Source organism: Arachis hypogaea, chromosome 4, assembly GCF_003086295.3.
Source record: "Arachis hypogaea cultivar Tifrunner chromosome 4, arahy.Tifrunner.gnm2.J5K5, whole genome shotgun sequence".
In the NCBI taxonomy this organism is placed as follows: Eukaryota; Viridiplantae; Streptophyta; class Magnoliopsida; order Fabales; family Fabaceae; genus Arachis; species Arachis hypogaea.
The window spans coordinates 62027271-62054911 of NC_092039.1; the positions used below are offsets into that span (position 1 = coordinate 62027271).

Genomic DNA, 27641 nt, shown 5'->3' on the forward strand with positions numbered 1-27641 from the left:
AATTATTCTCAACCTATGAACGCGTGCCTGACAAACACTTCTGTTCTACCTGCAAACAAGCTTGAATGCATATCTCGTAGCCTTCTAGTTCACGATCAGAGTCTTCGTGGTATAAGCTAGAATCAATTGGCAGCATTCTTGAGATCTGAAAAGTATAAACCTTGTCTGTGGTATTCCGAGTAGGATCTGGGATGGGATGATTGTGACGAGCTTCAAACTCGCGAATGTTGGGTGTAGTGACAGACGCAAAAGGATCACTGGATCCTATTCCAACATGAGTGAGAATCGATAGATGATTAGCCATGCGGTGACAGTGCATTTGGACCATTTTCACTGAGAGGACGGACGGTAGCCATTGACAACGGTGATCCCCCAACATACAGCTTGCCATAGAAAGGAGTATGAAGGATTGGATGTAGGCAGTAGGAAAGCAGAGATTCAGAAGGAACAATGCATCTCCATATGCTTATCTGAAATTCCCACCAATGAATTACATAAGTATCTTTATCTTTATTTTATGTTTATTTATCTTTTAATTATCAAAACTCCATAACCATTTGAATCCGCCTGACTGAGATTTACAAGATGACTATAGCTTGCTTCAAGCCGTCAATCTCCGTGGGATCGACCCTTACTCACGTAAGGTTTATTACTTGGACGACCCAATGCAATTGCTGGTTAGTTGTGTGAAGTTGTGAAAAAGAATTGAGATTACAATTGTGCGTACCAAGTTGTTGGCGCCATTGAGATCACAATTTTGTGCACCATTCAGCATCTCTCCCAGTTTGCTCTAAACATAGATTAGCTCCATGCGAAGGATGGAAGGGGTGGAGATTGATGCTTCCCCAGATATTATCAGGAATGGCATTAGCATTGGAACAACAGGCTAGATTCAGTCATCCCGGTCGATAGAGTAGCTGATTCCGGTCCATCAACGGAGTACTTGGACTGGTTGTGCCATGTGGCCCATAGATTCCTGTTAACAGATGTTGCATTTCATGATCCTAGACCGATTGTCTTGTCGGAGGAGGCTCGTTACAGAGGATCGTCCCAAGCATCTCCCAAGGTGTAGGTCCCAAACAGACCTGACAACAGGCGAGTGGATCGGCGTCGGCGTATACGCACACGTGCCACCGATTGATAGTGGCGGTGGCTTGACGACCTTATGGATGACGACGAAGGTGGTGCTGATGATAGAGGCTTTGTGGATCATCGTGTTCCTTGACAGAGAGCCAGACGGCATAGTGGGAGGGATGGTCGTGGACGGGCTCGAGGTAGAGGACCTCCCGATGGGGATGATGGTTTTCAGCACGTTGTTGGTGAGGGTCTTGGAGGTTTGGACATAGGGATGGATCACCCCACCTACGAAGTTGGGGTTAGCTCTCAGATGTTCGGGAGTGTCGGGCCACAGAGCTTCCCTGATTTTGCTAGCATGCCCGTCAGCATGGACATCGTGGATCATGTTAGCCAGTCAGAGTTCTTTAGGGATATAGCAGACATGCTGAGGGACGACGATGCGACCCATTATAGGGCACAGATGTCGGATGTTCAGTCCCAGTTTGCTGAGTACCAGCCACCGAGTCAGGATGTTCAGCCTCAGATGCCGGTGGATCTGAATGAGCCTGCAGCATCTCCATATGACCCATGGTTCGCTTTGGGAGGGACTCCCCTATCAGCATTCAGTGCTGTTCCGCCATATACATTCGCAGTAGATCATGTTCAGCGACCGACAAGGTTGAGGCGTCCTCCTAGATGTGGCACCAGATCTCACCTGCTTGGTGGTTTCGATGGTGATGACAGTGACACCAACGAGGATTCTGATTAGGATTGTGTTGATTTTACATATGGTAGGAATTATGTTTCATTATGTTCTGCGCAGCATGTTTAGGTTCTTATGTATGAGACTATTGTTATATAGTATTAGACATGTACGTGTGTTACATATGTTTTATGATATATGGTTATGAACCCATTTGTAACTACTATTTAGCTCTTGCATAAGTCGACCAATGTGTTACAATTAAACATCTAAAATAAAACAAGTTAGACATACATACTTAATACAATGAACTCACCAACGACATTGATTGACTCAACGCCTAACATTACACAACTTAAGCATTCCTAATACAAGCCACACAACATCAACAACAACAAAAACCTAATAACATCTAACCATCCCTAGCAGCAGTATGTCGTCACTGGTCACAGTTCCTCCGTGTATGACCAGGCTGACGGCAGAGTCCACAACGCTTCGGGTGGTTTTCAACAGACTAATCCATGCTACCGTGGAACCTGGTTGCCTTCGGACATCCATCTCTTGCACGCCTCATGTTAGGATTGGGAATGACAGTCAGACTAGCATTTGGGGGCTAGAGGCCTTCTGGGATAGGCAGAACAAACCCTTGCTTGTACACGTTGAACACCTCACTCATACGACACACCTCATGAACATATGACGCCCAATTCAGATGCGAGTGAGCGCAACATGCAATGGCGTGACAACATGGGTAATGCAGTGCCTGAAAGTAGTCACAGTCGCATGTATGGTCCTTAAGAGAAACTCGATAGCTACCTAATGAGAAGTTTCCCCTCGGTGTCGTCTCAGCCACCGTATACTCCGATTGGTGAAGCACCTAGAGTCTCTAATATTTTGCTTTATTGCCTTCACCAATGCCTGACAAAATTCATGCCCAGTCCCTAGCTGTGCCTCCGCCATCTGTCCGCGGACAACAAATAGCTCAGCAAGCCTCCCGTAAGTTTACTTAACCAATGCAGTGACCGAGAGGTTGCGAGTTCCCTTTAACACAGAATTCACACATTCACTAATGTTGGTTGTCATGTGCCCAAACCATCTCCTGCTATTCTAATGCTGGGTCCACTTGTCATACTCCATCCGATTGGCCCAATCACACATGGCTGGATTCTCAGACCGCATGATGTCAAACCAGTAATAAAACTCTACTTCAGTCTTTGCATAGGCAGCATTCACCAACATACGCTCAAAAATCCCGTGGAGGCAGCCAACCATTTTTGGGGGCCTCAAGGGCAGCCTTAAAGCCATTATGCCTGTCGGAGATAACAAGAATACCCTTCTGCGGCGTCACATGCGATTGTAGGTTGGACAAGAAAAAGGACCATGACTCTGCATTTTCTCCCTCCACAAGGGCGAAGGCTATCGGGAGGATGTTTGAGTTCCCATACTGCGCTATCGCAAACAGCAACGTGCCTCTATACTTGCCATACAAGTGGGTACTGTCAATACTCACCAGGGGCTTGCAATGCCGGAAGGCCTCAATGCAGGGTGAAAATGTCCAAAAAAGACGATGAAAGTACACTATAGACTCATCGACCTGATCCCCAACTCTAACAGGAGAGGTCTTCAACACTGTAACTGTCCCGGCCATGGTCGACTGGACCCCTAGCATCCAACGTGGCAACTCGGCATATGACTCTTCCCAATCTCCGTATATTTGTGCTACTGCCTTCTGTTTTGCCATCCAAACCATCCTGTAACTAGGCCTGAACCCGTAATCGGTTTCCGTTGCTTATTGCAAGACCTTTACCGTTACCGCAGCATCTGCCCTAACCAACGGATAAATCCTTGCACAGATAACGTGGTAATCAAGCTGCCGGTGATCACTGGAAATGGAGGTGGCCAAGCAAGTGTGCGGACCGTTGTACCTCCTAACCTTCCAAGTGTCCTTTCGTGCACGAAGCGATATGCGAATCAACCAACTACAACCCTTGCCCTTGCATTTCCCATGATACTTCAAATGATCCGACTCTAAGACTCTGTACTCAATACCTCGACGGATGCTATAGTCCTTCACGCTCAAAACAGCTTCATCTTTATTCTGGAATGATTGCTGGTACGCGAAATCGTGATCTCACACACTTTCTTCACAACTTCGCTTAGCTGACCAGCAAGTGCACTGGGTCGTCTAAGTAATACCTTACGCGAGTAAGGGGTCGATCCCACGGAGATTGTCAGCTTGAAGCAAGCTATGGTCATCTTGTAAATCTCAGTCAGGCAGATTCAAATGGTTATGGGATTTTGATAATTAAAAGAAAGATAAAACATAAAATAGGATAGAGATACTTATGTAATACATTGGTAGGAATTTCAGATAAGCATATGGAGATGCTTTGTTCCTCTTGAATCCCTGCTTTTCTACTGCTTTCATCCAGTCATGCGTACTCCTTTTCATGGCAAGTTGTATGTTGGGGGATCATTGTTGTCAATGGCTACCGTCCGTCCTCTCAGTGAAAATGGTCCCGCTACGGGTTACGTAGGGCTAATCATCTGTCGGTTCTCGATCGTGTTGGAATAAGATCCAATGATCCTTTTGTGCACTGTCACTGCGCCCAGCACTCGCGAGTTTGAAGCTCGTCACAGTCATCCCATCCCAGATCCTACTTGGAATACCACAGACAAGGTTTAGACTTTTCAGATCTCAAGGATGCTGCCAATTAATTTTAGCTTATACCACAAAGACTCTGATCTCACAGAATGGAAAGCTCTGTTGTCAGGAGAGGCAACCATGCGTCATGGACCAGGAGGCCAAGAGATATACATTCAAGCTTGTTTTCAAGTAGAACGGAAGTGGTTGTCAAGCACGCGTTCATAAGTGAGAATGGTGATGAGTGTCACTTGATCATCACATTCATCATGTTGAAGTGCGAATGGATATCTTAGAACAAGAATAAGCTTGAATTGAATAGAAAACAGAAGTAATTGCATTAATTTATGAGGAACAGCAGAGCTCCACACCTTAATATATGAGGTGTGAAAACTCCACCGTTGAAAATACATAAGTGAAAATGGTGTTTATTGGTTTTGGCCCCAGAGGGGGAACCAGAATAACCAAGATGTTTAATACAATGAGAAAAAGTAATATTTATACTAAAACTAGTAGTTAGGGTTTACAGAAATTGAGTAACTAAGGTAGATAGTGCAGAAATCCACTTCCGGAGCCCACTTGGTGTGTGCTTGCGCTGAGCATTGAAGCTTTCACGTGCATAGGCTTTTCTTGGAGTTAAACTCTAGCTCTGGTGCCAGTTTAGGCGTTTAACTCCAGCTTTTATGTCAGTTTTGGCGTTTAACGCTAGAAAAGGGTCTCTGACCGGCGATTTGACGCCAATTTGGGCCATCAAATCTCGGGAAAAGTATAGACTATTATATATTGCTGGCAATCCCAAGATGTCTACTTTCCAACGCAATTAAAAGCGCACCATTTTGGTTTTTGTAGCTCCAGAAAATTTATTTCGAGTTCAGGGAAGTCAGAATCCAACAACATCTACAGTCCTTTTTCAGCCTCTGAATAAGATTTTTGGTCAAGTCCCTCATTTTCAGCCAGAATATACCTGAAATCACAGAAAAACACACAAACTCGTAGTAAAGTCCAGAAATGTGATTTTTGCATAAAAACTAATAATTATATACTAAAATCTAACTAAATCATACTAAAACTACCTAAAAACAATGCCAAAAAGTGTATAAATTATCCGCTCATCACAACAGCAAACTTAAAAAGTTGCTTGTCCCCAAGCAACTGAAAACAAAATAGAATAAAAAGAAGAGAATATACAATGAATCTCACAATATCAATAAAACTTAGTCCCAATTAGATGAGCGGGGCTAGTAGCTTTTTGCTTCTGAACAGTTTTGGCATCTAACTTTATCCTTTGAAATTCAAAATGATTGGCATCTATAGGAACTCAGAATTTAGATAGTGTCACTGAGTCTCCTAGTTTAGTATGTTGATTCTTGAACACAGATACTTTATGAGACTTGGTCGTGACCCTAAGCACTTTGTTTTCCAGTATTACCACCGGATACATAAATGCCACAGATACATAACTGGGTGAACCTTTTCAGATTGTGACTCAGCTTTGCTAAAGTCCCCAGTTAGAGGTGTCCAGAGTTCTTAAGCATACTCTTTCTGCTTTAGATCATGACTATAACCACTCAGTCTCAAGCTTTTCACTTGGACTTTCATGACACAAGCACATGGTTAGGGACAGCTTGATTTAGCCGCTTAGGCCAGGATTTTATTTCCTTGGGCCCTCCTATCCATTAATGCTCAAAGCCTTGGATCTTTTTTACCCTTGCCTTTTGGTTTAAAGGGTTATTGGCTTTTTCTGCTTGCTTTTTCTTTCTTCTCTCTTTTTTTGCCACTTTTTCTTTTTTCACTACTTTTTCTTACTTCAAGAATCAATTTCATGATTTTTCATATTATCAATAACATTTCTCTTTATTCATCATTCTTTCAAGCACCAACAATTTTAACATTCATAAACTTCACTATAAAAAATATGCACTGTTCAAGCATTCATTCAGAAAAACAAAAAGTATTGCCACCACATCAAAATAATTAAACTAATTTCGAGATAAAATTTGAAATTCATGTACTTCTTGTTCTTTTGTAATTAGGAACATTTTTCATTTAAGAAAGGTGAAGGATTCATGGAATTATTCATAGCTTTAAGACATAGACACTAGACACTAATGATCATGTAATTAAGACACAAACATAGATAACACAAAAAGCATAAAAATTGAAAGACAGAAAGATAAGAACAAGGAAATCAAAGAACGGGTTCACCTTAGTGATGACAGCTAGTTCTTCCTCTTGAAGATCCAATGGAACGCTTGAGCTCCTCTATGTCTCTTCCTTGCCTTTGTTGCTCTTCCCTCATGGCTATTTGATCCTCTCTAATTTCATGGAAAATAATGGAGTGCTCTTGGTGCTCCATCCTTAGTTGCTCCATATTGGAACTCAAATCTCCTAAAGAAGTGTTGAATTGTTCCCAATAGTTGTGTGGAGGAAATGCATCCCTTGAGGTATCTCAGGGATTTCTTGATGAGGGACTTCCTCATGCGTTTTTTGAGGTCCATGAGTGGGCTCTCTTGTTTTCTCCATCTTCTTTTTAGTGATGGGCTTGTCCTCTTCAATGAGGATGTCTTCCTCTATGACAATTCCAGCTAAACTGCATATGTGACAGATGAGATGAGGGAAGGCTAACCTTGCTAAGGTGGAGGTTTTGTCATCCACTTTGTAGAGTTCTAGAGATATGACCTCATGAACTTCTACTTCCTCTCCACTCACGATGCTATGGATCATGATAGCCTGATCTACAATCACTTCGGATCAGTTGCTAGTAGGAATGATGGAGCGTTGGATGAATTCCAACCATCCTCTAGCCACGGGTTTAAGGTCATGCCTTCTCAATTGAACTGGCTTGCCTTTGGAGTCTCTTTTTCACTGAGCTCTTTCCACATATATGTCCATGAGGACTTGGTCCAACCTTTGATCAAAGTTGACCCTTCTAGTGTAGGGGAGTGCATCTCCTTGCATCATTGGCAAGTTGAATGCCAACCTTACATTTTTCGGACTAAAATATAAGTTTTTCCCCCGAACTATTGTAAGCCAATTCTTTGGGTTCGGGTTCACACTTTGATCATGGTTCTTGGTGATCCATGTATTAGCATAGAACTCTTGAACCATTAAGATTCCGACTTGTTGAATGGGGTTGGTGAGAACTTCCCAACTTCTTTTTCGAATCTCATGTCGGATCTCCGGATACTCATTCCTTTTGAGCATGAAAAGGGCCTCAGGAATCACCTTCTTCTTGGCCACAACTTCATAGAAGTGGTCTTGGTGGACCTTTGAGATGAATCTCTCCATCTCCCATGACTCAGAGGTGAAAGCTTTAGCATTCCCTTTCCTCTTTCTAGAGGTTTCTCCGGCTTTAGGTGCTATAAATGGTTATGGAAAAACAAAAAGCAACGCTTTTACCACACCAAACTTAAAAGGTTTTCTCGTCCTCGAGTAAAAGAAGAAAGAAGGGACGGAGAAGAAGAAGAAGAAATGGAGGAGATGGAGGGTGAAGAAAGGTTCGGCCAAAACATATGAAATTCAAAAGATATAATTTAAAAATTTAAAGTTTTAATCTTTCTTAACAAGAAAGTAACAAACTTGAAATTTTTGAATCAAAACATTAATTGTTAGTATAAATTTCGAAAATTATGAAACAAAGATAAGAAAAAGATTTTGAAAATCAATTTTAAAAATTTTTCGAAAAACATGAAATAAAAATGAAAAAGATTTGATTTTGAAAAGATAAATTTTTGAAATTGAAATCTTGACTTGACTAACAAGAAACAACTTATTTTAAAAATTTTTGACTAAGCCAACCCAAAGATTTCGAAAATTATGAGTAAAATAAGAAAAAGATATTTTTTTGATTTTTTTGAATTTAATGAGGAAAGATAAAAACCACAAAATGACTCAACACATAAAAATTTTGGATTAAAATAAATGATGCATGCAAGAACACTATGAGTGTCAAGATGAATACCAAGAACACTTTGAAGATCAAGATGAACATCAAGAACTTACTTTTGAAAAATTTTCAAGAAAAGAAAAACATGCAGGACACCAAACTTAGAAATTTTTTATATTTAGACACTAATAATTCAAAAATGCATATGAAAAACAACAAAAGACACAAAACAAGAAAATATGAAGATCAAACAAGAAGAGTTACCAAGAACAACTTGAAGATCATGAAGAACACCATGCATGAGTTTTTCGAAAAATTTTTGAGAAAAATAAAAGTATGCAATTGACACCAAACTTAAAAATTGACACTAGACTCAAACAAGAAACACTAGGCATCATTGGCAAGTGGAATGCCAACTTTACATTTTCCGAACTGAAATCTAAGTATTTCTCTCGAACCATTGTAAGCCAATTCTTTGGATTTGGGTTCATACTTTGATCATGGTTCCTAGTGATACATGCATTGGCATAGAACTCTTGAACCATTAAGATTCCGACTTGTTGAATGGGGTTGGTAAGAACTTCCAAACTTCTTCTTCGAATTTCATGTCGGATCTCCGGATACTCATTTTTCTTGAGCATGAAAGGGACCTCAGGGATCACCTTCTTCTTGGCCACAACTTCATAGAAGTGGTCTTGATGGACCTTTGAGATGAATCTCTCCATCTCCCATGACTCGGAGGTGGAAGGTTTTGTCTTCCCTTTCCTCTTTCTAGAGGTTTCTCCGACCTTAGGTGCCATAAATGGTTATGGAAAAATAAAAAGCAATGCTTTTACCACACCAAACTTAAAAAGTTTGCTCTTCCTCCAGCAAAAGAAGAAAGAAAGAAGGGGAAGAAGAAGAAAATAGAGGAAATAGAGGGTTATAGGTGGTTTGGCCAAGAGGGGGGAAAGGTGTTTGTGTTGTGTGAATATGAAGGAGTAGTGGGGGGTTTATATAGGGGTGAGAGGAGGGTTAGGTTTCGGTCATTAGGGTTGGGTTGGGAGGGAAAAGTGATTTGAATTTGAAAGGTGAGGTAGGTGGGGTTTTTGGGGAAGAAGGATGGAGGTGGTTGGTGAAGAGAATAGGATTTGATAGGTGAGTGGTGTTTTGGGTAGAGTGTTATAGAGATGTGTGAGGGGGAGAGAAAGAGGTGGGGTAGGTGGGGATCCTGTGGGGTCCCCAGATCCTGAGGGGTCAAGAATGTATCATCCATGCTCCTATTAGGCGTGTAAACACCCTTACAGTGCAATCCTGGCGTTTAACGCCAGATTGCTGCTTGTTTCTAGCGTTAAACGCCAGCTTTGATTCCATTTCTGGTGTTAAATGCCATGTTGCAACCTGTTTCTGGCGTTTAACGCCAGATTGTTGCTTCTTTCTGGCATTTAACACCAGTCTGGTGCTTCTTTCTGGTGTTTAATGCCCAGAATGGTGCCAGACTAGGTGTTAAACGCCCATTCTGCTACCCTTACTGGCGTTTAAACGCCAGTAAGTGTCTCCTCGAGGGTGTGTTATTTTTAATGCTATTTTTATTTTTTTTAATTTTTGCAGTTATTTTTGTAACTCCACATGATCATCAACCTAAAAAAAAAGAAAATAACATAGATAAATAAAATTGGGTTGCCTCCCAATAAGCACTTCTTTAATGTCAATAGCTTGACAGTGAGCTCTCATGGACTTCACAGATATTCAGAGCATTGTTGGGACCTCCCAACACTAAACTTAGAGTTTGAATGTGGGGGTTCAACACCAAACTTAGAGTTTGACTGTGGGGGCTTTGTTTGACTCTATATTTAGAGAAGCTTTTCATGCTTCCTCTCCATGGTTGTAGAGGGAGATCCTTGAGTTTTAAACACAAGGTAGTCCTCATTCAATTAAAGGATCAACTCTTCTCTGTCCACATCAATCACAGCTTTTGCTGTGGCTAGGAAGGGTCTTCCAAGGATGATGGATTCATCCTCATCCTTCCCAGTGTCTAGGATTATGAAATCAGCAAGGATGTAAAGGCCTTTGACCTTTACTAGCACGTCCTCTACCTGTCCATAAGCCTTTTTCATGGATTTGTCTGCCATTTCTAATGAGAATTTGGCAGCCTATACCTCAAAGATTCACACAGAGCCTTCTCAAAGGTCATGGTGCCTATGGTACAGGAAATTAAGAATTTACCAGGATCCTATTTCTTTTGAGGTAATTTCTGCCTAGCCAATTCATTCAGTTCATTGGTGAGCAAGGAGAGTTCATCCACCCAAGTCTCATTACCAAATAACTTAGCATTCAGCTTCATGATTGCTCCAAGGTATTTAGCCACTTGCTCTTTAGGTATATCTTCATCCTCCTCATAGGAAGAATATTCATCAGAGCTCATGAATGGCAGAAGTAGGTTCAATAGAATCTCTATGGTCTCTAGATGAGCCTCTGATTCCTTAGGTTCCTCAAATGGGAACTCCTTTTTGTCCAGAGGACGTCCCATGAGGTCTTCCTCACTGGGATTCATGTCCTCCTCCTCCTCTTTAGGTTCGGCCAAATCAAGTAAGGTTATGGCCTTGCACTCTCTTTTTAAATTCTCTTCTGTATTGCTTGGGAGAGTACTAGGAGGAGTTTCAGTGACTCTTTTACTCAACTGGCCCACTTGTACCTCCAAATTTCTAATGGAGGACCTTGTTTCATTTATGAAAATTAGAGTGGCCTTAGATAGATCAGAGAATATGTTTGCTAAGCTAGAGGGGCTCTACTCAGAATTCTCTGTCTATTGCTGAGAGGATGATGGAAAAGGCTTGCTATTGCTAAACCTGTTTCTTCCACCATTATTAAATCCTTGTTGAGGCTTTTGTTGATCCTTCCATGAGAAATTTGGATGATTTCTCCATGAGGGATTATAGGTGTTTCCATAGGCTTCACCCATGTAATTCACCTCTGCCATTGTAGGGTTTTCAGGATCATAGGCTTCTTCTTCAGAAGATGCTTCTTTAATACTGTTGGATGCATTTTGTAAACCATTCAGACTCTGAGAAATCATGTTAACTTGCTGAGTTAACATTTTGTTCTGAGCCAATATGACATTCAAAGCATCAATTTCAAGAACTTCCTTCCTCTGAGGCATTCCATTACTCACAGGATTCCTTTCAGAAGTGTACATGAACTGGTTATTTGCAACCATGTCAATGAGTTCCTGAATTTCTGCATGCGTTTTCTTCAGGTGAATAGATCCACCTGCAGAATGATCCAATGACATCTTAGACAATTCAGACAAACCATCATAGAATATATCCAGGATGGTCCATTTTGAGAGCATGTCAGAAGGACACTTTTTGGTCAATTGCTTGTATCTTTCCCAAGCTTCATAGAGGGATTCACCTTCTTTCTGTCTGAAGGTTTGAACACCCACTCTAAGCTTGCTCAGCTTTTGAGAAGGAACAAACTTGGCTAAGAAAGCCGTGACCAGCTTATCCCAAGAGTTCAGGCTATCTCTAGGTTGAGAGTTCAACCATATTCTAGCTCTGTCTCTTACAACAAAAGGGAAAAGTATAAGCTTGTAGACCTCGGGATCAACTCCATTGGTCTTAATAGTATCACAGATCTGCAAGAATTCAGTTAAGAACTGAAAAGGATCTTCTGATGAAAGTCCATGAAACTTGCTATTTTGTTGCATCAGAGAAACTAATTGAGGCTTTAGCTCAAAATTGTTTTCTCCAATGGCAGGGATTGAGATGCTTCTTCCATGGAAGTTGGAATTTGGTGCAATAAAGTCACCAAGCATCTTCCTTGCATTGGTGTTGGGTTCGGCCATGTCTCATTCTTTTTCGAGATTCTCTGGATTGTTGTGCTTTAGCTTCTCTTAACTTCTTCTTCAGAGTCCTTTCAGGTTCAGGATCTGCTTCAACAAGAATGTCCTTGTCCTTGCTCCTACTCATATGAAAAAGAAGAGAACAGAAAAGAAGAGGAATCCTCTAAGTCATAGTATAGAGATTCCTTTATTCGAGTAGAAGAGAAGAAGAATAGATGAGGAAAAATTCTAACACAGAGAGAGAAGAGAAGAGGGTTCGAATTATGAGTAGAAAAGAAGTGTTAGAAGATAAATAAATAAATAGAAGGAGATGAGAGAGAGGAGTTTTTGAAAATAATTAAGAAGAAAAGGAAAATATTTTTGTTTTTTTTAAATATAGTTAGAATTCGAAAATTAAGAGAAGAAATAGAATAAAATTAAAATTTAAAATAATTAGTTAATTAAAAAGAATTTTGAAAAATAAGTTAATAATTTTCGAAAATTAGAGAGAGAAAAGTGGTTAGGTGGTTTTGAAAAGGATAAGAAATAGTAAAACAAACAAAAAGTTGATGAGTTAGTTAAAAAAGATTTGAAAATCAATTTTGAAAAGATAAGAAGTTAGTAAAGATTTTGAAATTGATTTTGAAAAAGATATGATTTGAAAAAGATATGTTTGAAAAGATATGATTGAAAAGATATTATTGAAATTTATTTTAAAAAAGATTTAATTTTTAAAATCAGAATTAATGACTTGACTCACAAGAAATCAAAAGATATGATTTTAAAATTTAAAGTTTGAATCTTTCTTAACAAGAAAGTAACAAACTTGAAATTTTTGAATCAAAACATTAATTGTTAGTATTAATTTCGAAAATTATGAAATAAAGATAAGAAAAAGATTTTGAAAATCAATTTTAAAAATTTTTCAAAAAACATGAAATAAAAATGAAAAATATTTGATTTTGAAAAAAAATTTGAAAAGATAAATTTTTGAATTGAAATCTTGACTTGACTAACAAGAAATAACTTATTTAAAATTTTTTGACTAAGTCAACCCAAAGATTTTGAAAATTATGAGTAAAATAAGGAAAATATTTATTTTTTAATTTTTTTAATTTAATGAGGAAAGAGAAAAACCACAAAATGATTGAACACATAAAAATTTTGGATTAAAACAAATGATGCATGCAAGAACACTATGAGTGTCAAGATGAACACCAAGAACACTTTGAAGATCAAGATGAACATCAAGAACTTATTTTTGAAAAATTTTCAAGAAAAAAAATATGCAAAACACCAAACTTAGAAATTTTTGATATTTAGACACTAATAATTCAAAAATGCATATGAAAAACAACAAAAGACACAAAACAAGAAAATATGAAGATCAAACAAGAAGATTTACCAAGAACAACTTGAAGATCATGAAGAACATCATGCATGAGTTTTTCGAAAATTTTTTGAGAAAAATAAAAGTATGCAATTGACACCAAACTTAAAAATTGACACTAGGCTCAAATAAGAAACACAAAAATATTTTTGATTTTATGATTTTACCAAAAAAATTTTTTGAATTTTTTCGAAAATTATTTTGAAAAGAACGAAAAAGAAGAGAAAAAAAATTTTGAAATATTTTTGAAAACTTTTTGAAAGTAAAATAAAGGTTGAAACAAAAAGAAAATTACCTAATCTAAGCAACAAGATGAACCGTCAATTGTCCAAACTCGAACAATCCCCAGCAACGGCGCCAAAAACTTGGTACATGAAATTGTGATGTCAGTGGCGCCAACAACTTGGTACACACAATTGTAATCTCAACTCTTTTTCACAACTTCGCACAACTAACCAGCAAGTGCACTGGGTCGTCCAAGTAATAAACCTTACGTGAGTAAAGGTCGATCCCACGGAGATTGTTGGTTTGAAGCAAGCTATGGTCATCTTGTAAATCTCAGTCAGGCGGATTCAAATGGTTATGAAGTTTTAATAATTTAAAAGATAAATAAACTTAAAATAAAAAAAGAGATACTTATGTAATTCATTAGAGGGAGTTTCAGATAAGCGTATGGAGATGCGTTGTTCCTTCTGAATCTCTGCTTTCCTATTGCCTTCATAAAATCCTTCATACTCCTTTCTATGGCAAGCTGTATGTTGGGTGTCACCGTTGTCAATGGATACTTCCCGTCTTGTCAGTGAAAATGGTCCACTATGGTTTCTGTACGGCTAATCAACTATCGGATTTCTCGTCTCGGATGTAAAATACCATGCACAGATATCGTATGGCTAATCAGCTGTTGGTTCTCGATCGTGTAGGAATAGGATTTACTATCCTTTTGCGACTGTCACTATGCCCTACAGTCGTGAGTTTGAAGCTCGTCACAGTCATCCCATCCCAGATCCTGCTCGGAATATCACAGACAAGATTTAGATTTTCCAGATCTCAGGAATGCTGCCAATTAATTCTAGCTTATATCACGAAGACTCTAATCTCAGATTCAGATGCCCCATTGTCAAAGGGGAGTCGATGTGAATCGTTGAACCCAAGAGATATACATTCAAGCTTGTTTCCATGTAAAACGGAAGTGGTTGTCAATCACGAGTTCATAAGTGAGAATGGTGATGAGTGTCACATAATCATCACATTCATCATGTTCTTGTGTGCGAATGAATATATTAGAATAAGAATAAGCATGAATTGAATAGAAGAACAATAGTACTTTGCATTAATAATCGAGGAACAACAAAGCTCCACACCTTAATCTATGGTGTGTAGAAACTCCTCCGTTAAAAATACATAAGTGATAATGGTGTTCATTGGCTTCGTCCCCAGAGGGGGAACCAACATAACCAAGACATCTAATATGATGAGAAAAAGTTCTATTTATACTAAACTAGTTACTAAGGTTACAGAAACAAGTAAATGATGCAGAAATCCACTTCCGGACCCACTTGGTGTGTGCTTGGACTGAGCTTTGAAGCTTTCATGTGTAGAGACTTCTCTTGAAGTTAAATGCCAATTTGTAACTTGTTTCTGGCGTTTGACTCTAGCTTGCAACTTGTTTCTGGCGTTTAACGCCAGAATAGGGCAGAAAGCTAGCGTTAAACACTAGTTTGCATCGTCTAAACTCGGGAAAAGTATGGACTATTATATATTGCTGGAAAGCCCTGGATGTCTACTTTCCAACGAAATTGAGAGCGCGCTATTTGGGTTTTTGTAGCTCCAAAAATGCCATTTCGAGTGCAGGGAGGTCAGAATCCAACAGCATCAGCAGTCCTTCTTCAGCCTCTGAATCAGATTTTTGCTCATGTCCCTCAATTTTAGCCAGAAAATACCTGAAATCACAGAAAAACACACAAACTCATAGTAAAGTCCATAAATGTAAATTTTGCTTAAAAACTAATAAAAATATACTAAAAAGTAGCTGGATCCTACTAAAAACTATATAAAAATAATGCCAAAAAGTGTATTAATTATCCGCTCATCAGCCTTGCACTCTCTTTTTGGGTTCTCTTCTGTATTGCTTGGGAGAGTACTAGAAGGAGTTTCAGTAACTCTTTTACTCAGCTGACCCATTTGTGCCTCCAGGTTTCTGATAGAGGACCGTGCCTCATTCATGAAACTGAGAGTGGTCTTGGATAGCTCAAAGACTATGGTTGCTAAGCTAGAAAGACTCTGCTCAGAATTCTTTGTGTGTTATTGAGAAGATGATGGAAAAGGCTTGATATTGCTAAACCTATTTCTTCCACCATTATTATTGTTGAAGCCATGTTGAGGCTTCTGTTGGTCCTTCCATGAGAGATTTGGATGATTTCTCCATGAAGGATTATAGGTGTTTTCATAGGGTTCTCCCATGTAATTCACCTCTTCCATTGCAGGGTTCTCAGGATCATAAGCTTCTTCTTCAGAAGATGCTTCTTTATTAATGCTGAATGCAACTTGCAATCCAGTCAGATTCTGAGAAATCATATTGACTTGCTGAGTCAATAATTTGTTCTGAGCCAATATGGCATTCAGAGTATCAATCTCAAGAACTCCTTTCTTCTGAGTTGTCCCATTGTTCACAGGATTTCTTTCAGAAATGTACATGAACTGGTTATTTGCAACCATTTCAGTGAGTTCCTAGGCTTCTGCAGGCATTTTCTTCAGATGAATAGATCTGCCTGCAGAATGGTCCAATGACATCTTGGATAAGTCAGACAGACCATCATAAAAGATACCTATGATGCTCCATTCTGAAAGCATGTCAAAAGGACACCTTCTGATCAATTTCTTGCATCTTTCCCAAGCTTCATAGATGGATTATCCTTCATTCTATTTGAAGGTTTGAACTTCCATTCTAAGCTTACTCATCTTTTGAGGTGGAAAGAATTTAGCTAAGAAGGCATTGACCAGCTTTTCCCAAGAGTTCAGGCTGTCTCTAGGCTGTGAGTTCAACCATATACTAGCTCTGTCTCTGACATCAAAAGGGAAAAGCATAAGTCTGTAGACCTCGGGATCAACTCCATTGGTCTTAACAGTGTCACAGATTTCAAAAATTTAGCCAAGAACTGATGAGGATCTTCCAATGGAAGTCCATGAAACTTGCAATTTTGTTGCATCAGAGAAATTAATTGAGGCTTAAGCTCAAAGTTGTTTGCTCCAATGGCAGGGATAGAGATGCTTCTCCCATAGAAGTCGGGAGTAGGTGCAGTAAAGTCACCAAGCACCTTCCTTGTATTGTTGTTGTTGGGTTTGGCCATGTCTTCTTCTTTTTCGAAAATTTTTGTCAGGTCCTTTCTGAAGAGTTGTGCTTTAGCTTCTCTTAACTTTCTCTTCAGAGTCCTTTAAGGTTCAGGATCAACTTCAACAAGAATGCCTTTATCTTTGTTCTTACTCATATGAAAGAGAAGAAAACAAAGAAAGTATGAAATCCTCTATGTCACAGTATAGAGATTCCTTGATGTGTTAGAGGAAAAGAAGAATAGAAGGATGAGGTAGAGAAGAATTCAAACTTATAGAGATGGAGGGGGTCTGAATTATTAAAGGAGGATAAGTGTTAGTGATTAAATAGAAAGAGATGGGAGAGAGAGAGAGAATTTTCGAAATTTTTTTGAAATAAAATAAAATCAAAGTTTAAAAAAATTAGTTAATTAAAAAGAATTTTGAAAAAGTTGTTAGTGGTTTTTGAAAATTGGAGAGAGAAAAGTAGTTAAGTGGTTTTGAAAAAGATAAGAAATAGTAAGTTTTGAAAAGATAAGAAGTTAGAAGAAGATTTTGAAGTTAAAATTTAAAAAGATGTGATTTGAAGAAGATATGATTTAAAAAGATATGATTAAAAAGATATGATTGAAAAACAATTTAAAAAAAAAGATTTGATTTTTAAAATTGATGACTTGACTAACAAGAAATTAAAAGATACGATTCTAAAATTCAAATATTGAACCTTTCTTAACAAGAAAGTAACAAACTTGAAATTTTTGAATCACAACATTAATTGTTAGCGAGGATTTTTGAAAATACTGAAAGAAAAATGAAAAAGATTTTATTTTGAAAAAGATATGATTGATAAGAGAGGGTATGAAAAAGATAAGATTTTGAAAAATTAGTTTTAAAACTTGAAAAATTGAAAAATATTTGAATTGAAAACAAAATTACCTCCCTGGTGTTATCCTGGCGTTAAACGCCCAGAATGGTATCCATTTTGGTGTTTAACGCCCACTTGGCTACCTCCTTGGGCGTTAAACGCCCAGCCAGGTAGCCTGGCTGGCGTTTAAACGCCAGAAATCCGTCTTACTGGGGCATTTTGAATGCCCAGCTTTTTCTCTATGATTCCTCTGCTGTATGTTCTGAATCTTCAATTCTCTATATTATTGACTTGAAAAGATATATTTTTTATTTTTTTTTATTTTTAATGACGAGAGAGAAAAACAACAAAATGAAACTAATCATGAAAAACTAAGATCAAACAAGGGATACATGCAAGAACACTTTGAATGTCAAGATGAACATCAAGAACACTATGAAGGTCATGATGAACATCAAGAACATATTTTTGAAAATTTTTAAGAAAAGAAAGACATGCAAGACACCAAACTTAGAAGTTTTCATACTAGAGACACTAACAATTGGATAATGCACATGAGAAACAACAAAAGACACAAAACAAGAGAATTTAAAGATCAGACAAGAAAAATCATCAAGAACAACTTGAAGATCAATGAAGAACACAATGCATATATTTTCGAAAAATGCAAGAAAAATAGAAACATGCAATTGACACCAAACTTGAAATTTGACAATAGACCCAAACAAAAAATACAAAAATTTTTGTTTTTATGATTTTATTAAATTTTTTTTGTATTTTTTTTTGAAAATTATTTTGAAAAAGAAAACAAGAAACTCAAAATTTTTAATAAGAATTCCAGGAATCATGCAATGTTAGTCTAAAGCTTCAGTCTAAAAAGATTAGACATGGTTAACCAAGTTTCAGTAGGACATTACATACAACAGCCAAATTGATGGGAATCAACTTGCTCCTGTGATGATAAAAGCATCATCTGAAACTCTAGAATTCATTCTTAAAAATTCTGAAGAAAAAGATAAAGAAGAAAAATACCTAATCTAAGCAACAAGATGAACCGTCAGTTGTCCAAACTCGAACAATCCCCAACAATGGCGCCAAAAACTTGGTACGCGAAATCGTGATCTCACACACTTTCTTCACAACTCCGCGTAGCTGACCAGCAAGTGCACTAGGTCGTCCAAGTAATACCTTACGTGAGTAAGGGTCGATCCCACGGAGATTGTCGGCTTGAAGCAAGCTATGGTCATCTTGTAAATCTCAGTCAGATAGATTCAAATGGTTATGGGATTTTGATAATTAAAAGACAGATAAAATATAAAATAGGATATAGATACTTATGTAATTCATTAGTAGGAATTTCAGATAAGCATATGGAGATGCTTTGTTCCTCTTGAATCCCTACTTTCCTACTGCTTTCATCCAGTCATGCGTACTCCTTTCCATGGCAAGCTGTATGTTGGGGGATCACTGTTGTCAATCGCTACCGTTCGTCCTCTCAATGAAAATGGTCCGGCTACAGATTACGTAGGGCTAATCATCTGTTGGTTCTCGATCGTGTCAGAATAAGATCCAATGATCCTTTTGCGCACTATCACTGCGCCCAACACTCGCGAGTTTGAAACTCGTCACAGTCACCCCATCCCAGATCCTACTCAGAATACCACAGACAAGGTTTAGACTTTCCGGATCTTAAAGATGCTGCCAATTGATTCTAGCTTATACCACGAAGACTCTGATCTCACAAAATGGAAGGCTCTGTTGTCAGGAGAGGCAACCATGCGTCGTGGACCAGGAGGCCAAGAGATATACATTCAAGCTTGTTTTCAGGTAGTGCGGAAGTGGTTGTCAGGCACGCGTTCATAAGTGAGAATGGTGATGAGTGTCACTTGATCATCACATTCATCATGTTGAAGTGCGAATGAATATCTTAGAACAAGAATAAGCTTGAATTGAATAGAAAACAGTAGTAATTGCATTAATTCATGAGGAATAGCAGAGCTCCACACCTTAATCTATGAGGTGTGGAAACTACACCGTTAAAAATACATAAGTGATAATGGTGTTCATTGGTTTCGGCCCCATAGGGGGAACCAGAATAAGCAAGATGTCTAATACAATGAGAAAAAGTAATATTTATACTAAAACTAGTAGCTAGGGTTTACAGAAATTGAGTAACTAAGGTAGATAGTGCAGAAATCCACTTCCGGAGCCCACTTGGTGTGTGCTTAGGCTGAGCAGTGAAGCTTTCACGTGCATAGGCTTTTCTTGGAGTTAAACACCAGCTCTGGTGCCAGTTTGGGCGTTTAACTCCAGCTTTTATGCCAGTTCTGGCGTTTAACGCCAGAAAAAGGTCTCTGACCGGCGTTTTGACGCCAGTTTGGGCCATCAAATCTCGGGTAAAGTGTGGACTATTATACATTGCTGGAAAGCCCAAGATGTCTACTTTCTAACGCAATTGAGAGCATGCCAATTGGGCTTCTGTAGTTCCAGAAAATCCATTTTGAGTGCAGGGAGGTCAAAATCCAACAGCATTTGCAGTTCTTTTTTAGCCTCTGAATCAGATTTGATGGTAGATTTCTGTGAAAGAAGCGAGTAGGGAGTGTAGTTCGAGAACTTTTCTACCCTAGGTGGTCGGTTGGGGGGGGCACGGGTCTGGTGTGTTTTTCGGGATGTCTTTCGGTGGTGGGTTACTACGAGGTGCCGTGTTGTCATGCTGTCGTTTAATGGTGGCTACGACTTGGCTAACCTCTTCGTCGTTTATGTATTCCGTTGTGACGTTTTGAATTTCATGCATGGTCTAGGCTGGTTAGTAGGGAGATGTTTCAGGAAGTCTTCATTCATGAGGCCATTGGTCAGAAAAAGGCTGGCGACCGAGTCCGTAAGTCTGTTGAGCATTAGGCACTCATCGTTGAACCTGTCAAGATATTTTCTCGTGGATTTGTCTTGTCTTTAGGTGATTCCGAGTAGGCTGATGGGATGTTATGCTTTGGTGATTCTTGTGGTAAACTGACCCATGTACTTCCTGGAGACGTCGTCAAAACTGGCTATGGACCTGTTAGGGGGGCGTTAAACCATTTGATCGCGGAGCCGACTAGGATAATCGGGAAACCCTACATCAGACCTCATCGGTGGCCCCTTCCAGGTTTATCCTGGCCTTGAAGGCTGTTAGGTGTTCCTGGGGATCTTTGGTCCCGTTGTATTTCATATCAGTGGGCTTGGCGAAACCCTTTGAGAGTTTGGCTCTCAGGATTTTCTCCGTGAATGGGGTGGCTCCCAAGATCATGTGGTCACTTGGCCTCCCGTTGGTGTCTTCGGTCGTCCTAATCACGACAGCGTTCCGAGTCTCTAAACACGCTACTCTCATACCACTTGTTGTATAGTCGTTCGGGTGACTTGTTTTTCCTAGTTTTACGACGCGATTGGATTCTGAAAGTTGCATGACTTGTGTGTGCTGGGTGATGTCGCTCCTTGGTTGTGACTCGGCCTTCAAAGTTTTGCACTCTTAGACAGAATTCTTGGATTTTCTGGATGGCTTTTTCTCCTAAGCCATCAGGTGCCCAAGCCTTGTCGGGTTGATGAGCATCCTCTTTCGGTTTCTGCCGGTCCGGAGTTGGCAGGAGATGCACAGTGCTTGGTTATCCTCCCAGGGACGAGGGGAAGGGTATCACGAAGGTCAGGTGTTGGACTTCAGGGTTTGGCGTGTGGTGATGAGTTGAGGATTGCTCCTTGGGATTCTTTGTCATACCGTCACGAGTCGACAATCCCGACAGACGGTGCCAATGTACTAGAAGTCTCTGTTATGGTTGTGAGATGGATCGGATGTCAGATCGTCTTTTTGGAGCAATGGGAGGTGATAGCTGCAAAGACACTCCAACGCTCAAGTCAGAATAAATCTGAGATGTATAAAATATGTGGAATGAGTAACATACTTGAAAGAGACTCTGTTATTCCATCTTATCTTATCTAGCTAAAATAAGAGAGGTATGTAAATTCAAATGTATGTTAGAAATTATAAAGCCAGTTCGGGCCTTTAGATAAGGTCATCCCCGGTTAATCGGGTCAGAGGCCATTCTGGTGTGTAACCCAGGAGTCAAGTCTGTAACAATAATCCTTTTATTTATTTTGTTCTATTTCTAACTATAAAATAAGTACAATTTTAAGAAAGCAAGTTTTTCTTATTAAAAAGTTTACATCAGGCTTGTTACTTTCATAATTTACATCAAAATCTTCACTCAACTTTAATTTAGTCTTCACCCTGTATACTCTATTTCTATTTCCTCTTCCCCCACCCAAAAAATCAACACTTTGAAAATTAAAGAAAAGAAACAGGCGATAAACAAAAGGAATAAGTATGACCAAATCTGTACATACTGGAAACTTAACATGCTAACTGATCTCTAAATGAAGAAATCTCCTCAAAAATTGGAAGTCTCTTTGATCTAACCGGCCCCAATTGATTCATCATCTGTTCAAGGCCTTTGATGAACTCATCATCAAGGGTCAAAATATCCGATAAATGCGGTGCAGGAAGAAGGGATCTTAACTCTGTTAAGAGATCTTGGGCCCGTTTTTTTGACTTGCCATCATCTGAGCCTGGCAATTTGCCTTCTAAAACATCATTAAGTATTAATTGGGCTTCTTCATAACGAGCTTGTTTGATGAGGCACAGGCCCAAGTTACAAGCCTTGTTACAATCTGGATCAATTAGTTGGGCCTTCCGATAAACTACCTCTGCCATTATGTAATTCATCTTTTGCATGTAGGCCCATCCTAGGTTTCCCTATACAAGAATAAGACGGTGCATTTAGAAGTGATTATTTTGCCTAAAAAATCACTTTTTATAAATAAAAAATAATTTTGTATATATATATCTAATTATCTAATATTATATTAATAAAATAATTATTTTTTATATAAAATAATTTTATACATATTTTTGATTACTTAATATTATATAAACAAAAATAATTATTTAAAAAAATATGATTAAACGATGCATATAAATTAAACTCTTCCTGAGAAAAAGTTGTATTGGGAAGTGAGAAGTGAAAAGTGGGAAGTCGAAGACTAAAATTTGTGTTTAGACTACACATTCTAAATGGAGGTTACGTTTCTCCATTTTTATATTAAAATAGATTATAATAAAATAAATATTATTTAAATTATATTTTTTAAATAAAAAATATTTAAAAAATATTAATTTAAATAATTTTTATATTATTTTAATTTAAATATTTAAATAAATTTTATTATTTAATTTTATAATAAAATTAATATTTATTTATTAAATTAAAAATAACATAAAAATTAATAAAATATAATACATTAAAGTAAAAAAATATATAAATAAATTAATAATTTAATATATTAATATAAGTAAATATTATATTAAAAGATAAAATATCAATAAAATACATAAAAAAATATCTTATACATAGTCAAATAAAAATAAGTAAAAAAATCAAATAAATAAAGCCAAATAAAAAAAACTTCTTAAAAAATAGACCTAAAAAATACTATAATAAATGATAAAAAAATCATAACTAAAAAATAATAAGAACTCTAAAAAACAATAACATTCTTTGAGAAATCATAACACTAAAAAAAATATTATAAAAAATATTTATTATATAAATAAAATAATACAATATAAAATAAAAATATAAAAAAATATTATATATTTTATAATATCAAACAAAAAAAAGTTTTATAATTTTTTTAATATTTTCAATATTTTTTAATTTAGTATTATTTTAAATTATAAAATTTTTATTATTTATAATTTTATTGTTAGTTATGATTAATTTTTTATTTACTTTATCTTTTTTAATGAAATCATAATTTATATTATACAAAAATTAAATAATAAAAATTAAACATAATATATAAGAATTACAAACTAATATAGATAATTTCTTGTATTCTTTTTATAGAAAAAAATAAAAGATAAAATTAATAAAAAATAAATAATTTTTTTCATCTAATTTTTTAACGGTAACGAGCGTAAATATAAATGCCGTGTGTTTAGATGTAAAATTACTTCTACATTCAGATATATAAAAAAAATTGCGAAACATTAAAAAAAGCCTATAAAAAACTCAAACCCACTTCTTTCCTCTCCAAATACCCCCTAAATTCAGATGTAAAATTACTTCTTTCTCCTCTTCAATACTAAACCAAACACAGCCTAAATTTAGATGTAAAATTACTTCTATGTTCAGATATAAAAAAAAAAAGTTGCCAAATATTAAAAAAAAAAACCTTTAAAAAACTCAAATCCGCTTCTCTCCTCTCCCATCCTACACCAAACACACCCTAAATTTAGATTCTTTTGCACCCATACCAAACCCAATAGTACTTTGAAATGGACTGAATTTAAAGTTTAATTTATTTAAATCAAATCACACATGCAGTCGTGCGTAAATCATAAACCTCTGTAGTAGCAGTGCAAATATACTGTAGAAAAATATTTTCAGCACCATCTTAAGCTGTATGTTTTTTGTTTTTTGTATTCAACTAATTTATAGAAAATTAAAAATATATTTCTTACATAATAAGAAGTATGGGGTTTTTTATTTTAAATTATTTAAATATAATATTTACAGAAATATGTAATTTATAGTGTATTTATGCATTTGCATAAACCTATCCAAAATATAAACAATTTAAAAGCTCGTGCATAAACCAGATATATTACAGCTATACTGTATCTGGGATAGAACCATAACAAAATTTCTAACATTATACTAAATTTATAAAAAATATTTTTTTAAAATAATATTTATTTATCTTTTATTCTTATATTTATTCTTAACCTTTTAAAATTTAATTGGATCACTTTATTTGATATATTATAATTTTTATAATAATTGAATATTTTTCATATTTAAAATTTAATTTTAATAATTAAAAATAATAAAAATTAAATAATTTTATTTTTAGATCATATATGTTATATTTTATTTTATTAATATAAGAATAAAAGATAGACAAATATTAGTTGAAAGAAAAAATATCTATTATAAACTGCATGTATCCCAAATACAGTGCTAGAAATTTTGTTATGGCTCTCTCAACTCAAGTACAATACATCCGGTTTATGCACGAATTTTTTTTAAATTGTATGTATCCAAGTTGTGTTTTTTTATGATTTTGATGATTCTATATTCGGAATGTGTAAGATTTATGCAAATGCATAAATACGCTAATGATTGTATATTTCTGTAAATATTATATTTAAATAATTTAAATAAAAAAATCCGAAGATGTATACTTAGTGATATACCAAAGAGTAGTACAAATATAATTTCTATATTTATAATGAAGTTTTCTTAAGGTTTACAACGTCATTTGTGATTAAGTGCAAAATTTTGTGTTGCACCAAACTATGAACCATGAATGTTGCAATTTGCAAATAATTCTTTTCTTTCAAAAGGATGCTTGAGTTAAATAAGATTAAGTTACCAGTAGTCTTGAAGTTTCCTGCTTAATTGAAACTTGGAACTTCTTGCCATGAGAACGTGCTGTCTTTGTGAGTTTTCCATTGAAGGCCTCGCCTTGGTAGATCAACTTCAGCTTACGCTTCAGCAATTCTATTTGCTCATCCAGTTTTCCGCATTTCTACCATCAGGAAAACAAAAATTAAATTAATAGAGACAATTTAAAGACTCAGTAATAAGTAATGACCATTAACTGAATGCTAATTAACAGGACATTCAACAAACTGTTCAAAAGATTTACAGAAACAGAAATATTAGAGGTCAATACTTTTTATAAATATTAATAAATATTTTGAACTAATGCTTTATTTTTTATACTATTAAAATTTAGGATCTGGGATTTAGCATTTAAAATTTAGTATAAAAACATCTTTATTGTCAAGTGTTGATAAAAAAAATTTTGTTAGTAACATAATATTACTCTGAAGTTTTTAAAGTTTTTATGCATTCAAAATATTAAACGATTTATTGACTAAATAATTTTTTAATCTCTCATCCGGCCATTCATTTTATTCATTAGAATTTAATTTTGATACACTATTTTATAATAACTATTGATCACATAAATAGATATCGAAAACAATAAATGTAATTGATCATGTAAACGTGCATGATAATTAAACTCTTGTTGATTATTCATTTGTTAATTCGGATAGATGTTCGGAGAAACTCCGATGTACCTTGTACAGATCTATTAGTACATTATCAAGAGATTCTTGAGATTGTTTGGGGCAGAGGCTTCTAAATGAGCAAATGGCTTCAATTGCTTCTTCGGATCTGTCTAACTGTTTCATCACCACCGCCATATCTTTCAAGGCACTGTCCACTTTATCCCCTGAATTTATTGCTTTCCAAAAGAATACAATTGCAGCTTCAGGGTCCTTATCTACCAGCTGCATATACAATATATAATTCAGATTAGTATATTTTAGTAATTTACTTATTCATTACAAGAAAATTGGAACTTTTATTAATCCGAAACTTCAGTCACCGCTAGTGTAGCTTCTCTTGTTGGGTCAAATCAATAGCAAACTCAAGCAAAAATTCTGAATTAAAACCATGGACGACGCATTAGATAAGAAAACGAAAAAGAGAGGAGAAGAAAAACCACATTCGGATTATACTTGAGATGCATCACCAGCTTAAGATATGCAGCAGTCTAATTAAGCTATGAATCATTATCTTATTTTCTTTTTCTTTCTTATTCAAAATAATTTTAAGAAAGGAAAAAGATAAAATAAAAGGTCAGTTGTACATAAATTTCAATCGCAATGACATCGCTTGTAAAAATGTTTCATTTACCACCTAGACTTTCTCATTAATTAATAGGTAGAATAATCTATATTTTTAAACTATACCAGTAAGATTGTGAAGCCAGTCTTTAATCCAATTTTTGGTGACTCATGGCCAATGGAAGCTGTTAATTTAGTGTTCATGAACAGGCTTCACTAATTCTATAGAATTTATTCTTATTGAATCAAACAGTAATGAAGTGGCATCATAAATAAAATACCTCTCATCATCATAAAAATAGTGCAACGTACAGCTGAATAACTCAACAAAACAAAACTAAGTAGTAACAAGAAAATAAAAAAGTGAAAATCATTGTGTAGTATTATTATTACCTGAGCATGCTTGGCTCTAACATAAGGTCCATCCCCAAAAGGAACCTTGTGAAGCACATGGTAAATATCATCTCTCTTTCCCTTTGGAGAAGAAGAAGAAGAACTCTTGTTATTGTTGCAACCACCTCTTTCTTCCATTTCTCTTTTATATTTTTATGAGACGCGGCGGCACAGAGATCAAAGCAACTAAAACGGTTGGATGCCTTCGTTCTACTTTTTTTTTTTTCCGGGTTGAGCGTTACAAGAGCCAAACACGCTTTCAAGTTTCAACAAACAAGAAAAAGCAAGGTTTAGCAGTAGAAAAGAGAGGGAGAGAAGAGGGAATGACAAGAACAAAGAGAAATAACGAATTTGGTTGGTTTTGCGTCCATATTCATTTGGCCTTGGCGGTTCCTCACTATAGAGACAATCAACGACTGTGACTTTGAGTATAGACACGTGTCGTTTTATGATTTCATCTTAGAAAAGCACGATGCAACTTGAGGTATAATGCCACTGAATCATGCTAGATATTAGGTGCATATTTCGGCAAGGAGAAATTTCCCTTTACACTTTAATATTAAGAAGTAAATTAATATTTACTGTTTTGTATAGTGATAGAATTCAATTTCTTGACTAAAAAATATATGGCGAATTTTATTTAGTTTTCTTTAAAATAAAAAATAAGTTATTCTTTGTGATATGTCTAATAATTACTTGATAAAATAGGATGATTTATCACAGTTAATATTAACTCTTAATTTAATTTAAATTATGATAATATAACTAGCTAATTAACTAAGGTATAAACTTTTTTTGTAATTTATAAAAATTACTAGAAATTACATTTTGTAATTTTAACCACACAATAAAAAAATTTTAAAAA

At 36.2% G+C, this 27641-nt stretch overlaps 2 protein-coding genes and 1 non-coding gene across 3 annotated transcripts; 1 reads left to right on the plus strand and 2 right to left on the minus strand.

Annotated features, from left to right (window-relative positions):
• Positions 1 to 3002: 3002 nt before the first annotated feature.
• On the minus strand, positions 3003 to 3509 carry LOC112794891 (uncharacterized). Its single transcript, XM_025836861.1, has one exon. The coding sequence runs from the start codon at positions 3507 to 3509 to the stop codon at positions 3003 to 3005; it is 507 nt and encodes a 168-aa protein (XP_025692646.1).
• Positions 3510 to 11618: 8109 nt separating this feature from the next.
• Positions 11619 to 11722, plus strand: LOC112798700 (small nucleolar RNA R71). Its single transcript, XR_003200299.1, has one exon. It is a non-coding gene; the product is annotated as a small nucleolar RNA R71 (small nucleolar RNA).
• Positions 11723 to 21806: 10084 nt separating this feature from the next.
• Positions 21807 to 27151, minus strand: LOC112796783 (protein SULFUR DEFICIENCY-INDUCED 1). Its single transcript, XM_025839401.3, has 4 exons — positions 26777 to 27151; positions 25832 to 26044; positions 25117 to 25272; positions 21807 to 22432 (listed from the first exon to the last, which is right to left on the minus strand). The coding sequence occupies exons 1-4, from the start codon at positions 26912 to 26914 to the stop codon at positions 22031 to 22033; spliced, it is 909 nt and encodes a 302-aa protein (XP_025695186.1). The 5' UTR covers positions 26915 to 27151; the 3' UTR covers positions 21807 to 22030.
• Between the last annotated feature and the right edge of the window lie 490 nt (positions 27152 to 27641).

Coding starts and splice junctions, on each gene's coding strand:
- LOC112794891 (XM_025836861.1), bottom strand. CDS start 3,509: ATGGTTTGGATGGCAAAACAGAAGGCAGTAGCACAAATATACGGAGAT.
- LOC112796783 (XM_025839401.3), bottom strand. CDS start 26,914: ATGGAAGAAAGAGGTGGTTGCAACAATAACAAGAGTTCTTCTTCTTCT. Junction 26,045..26,776: donor TTAGAGCCAAGCATGCTCAG/GTAATAATAATA, acceptor TTGTATATGCAG/CTGGTAGATAAGGACCCTGA. Junction 25,273..25,831: donor TACTAATAGATCTGTACAAG/GTACATCGGAGT, acceptor TCCTGATGGTAG/AAATGCGGAAAACTGGATGA.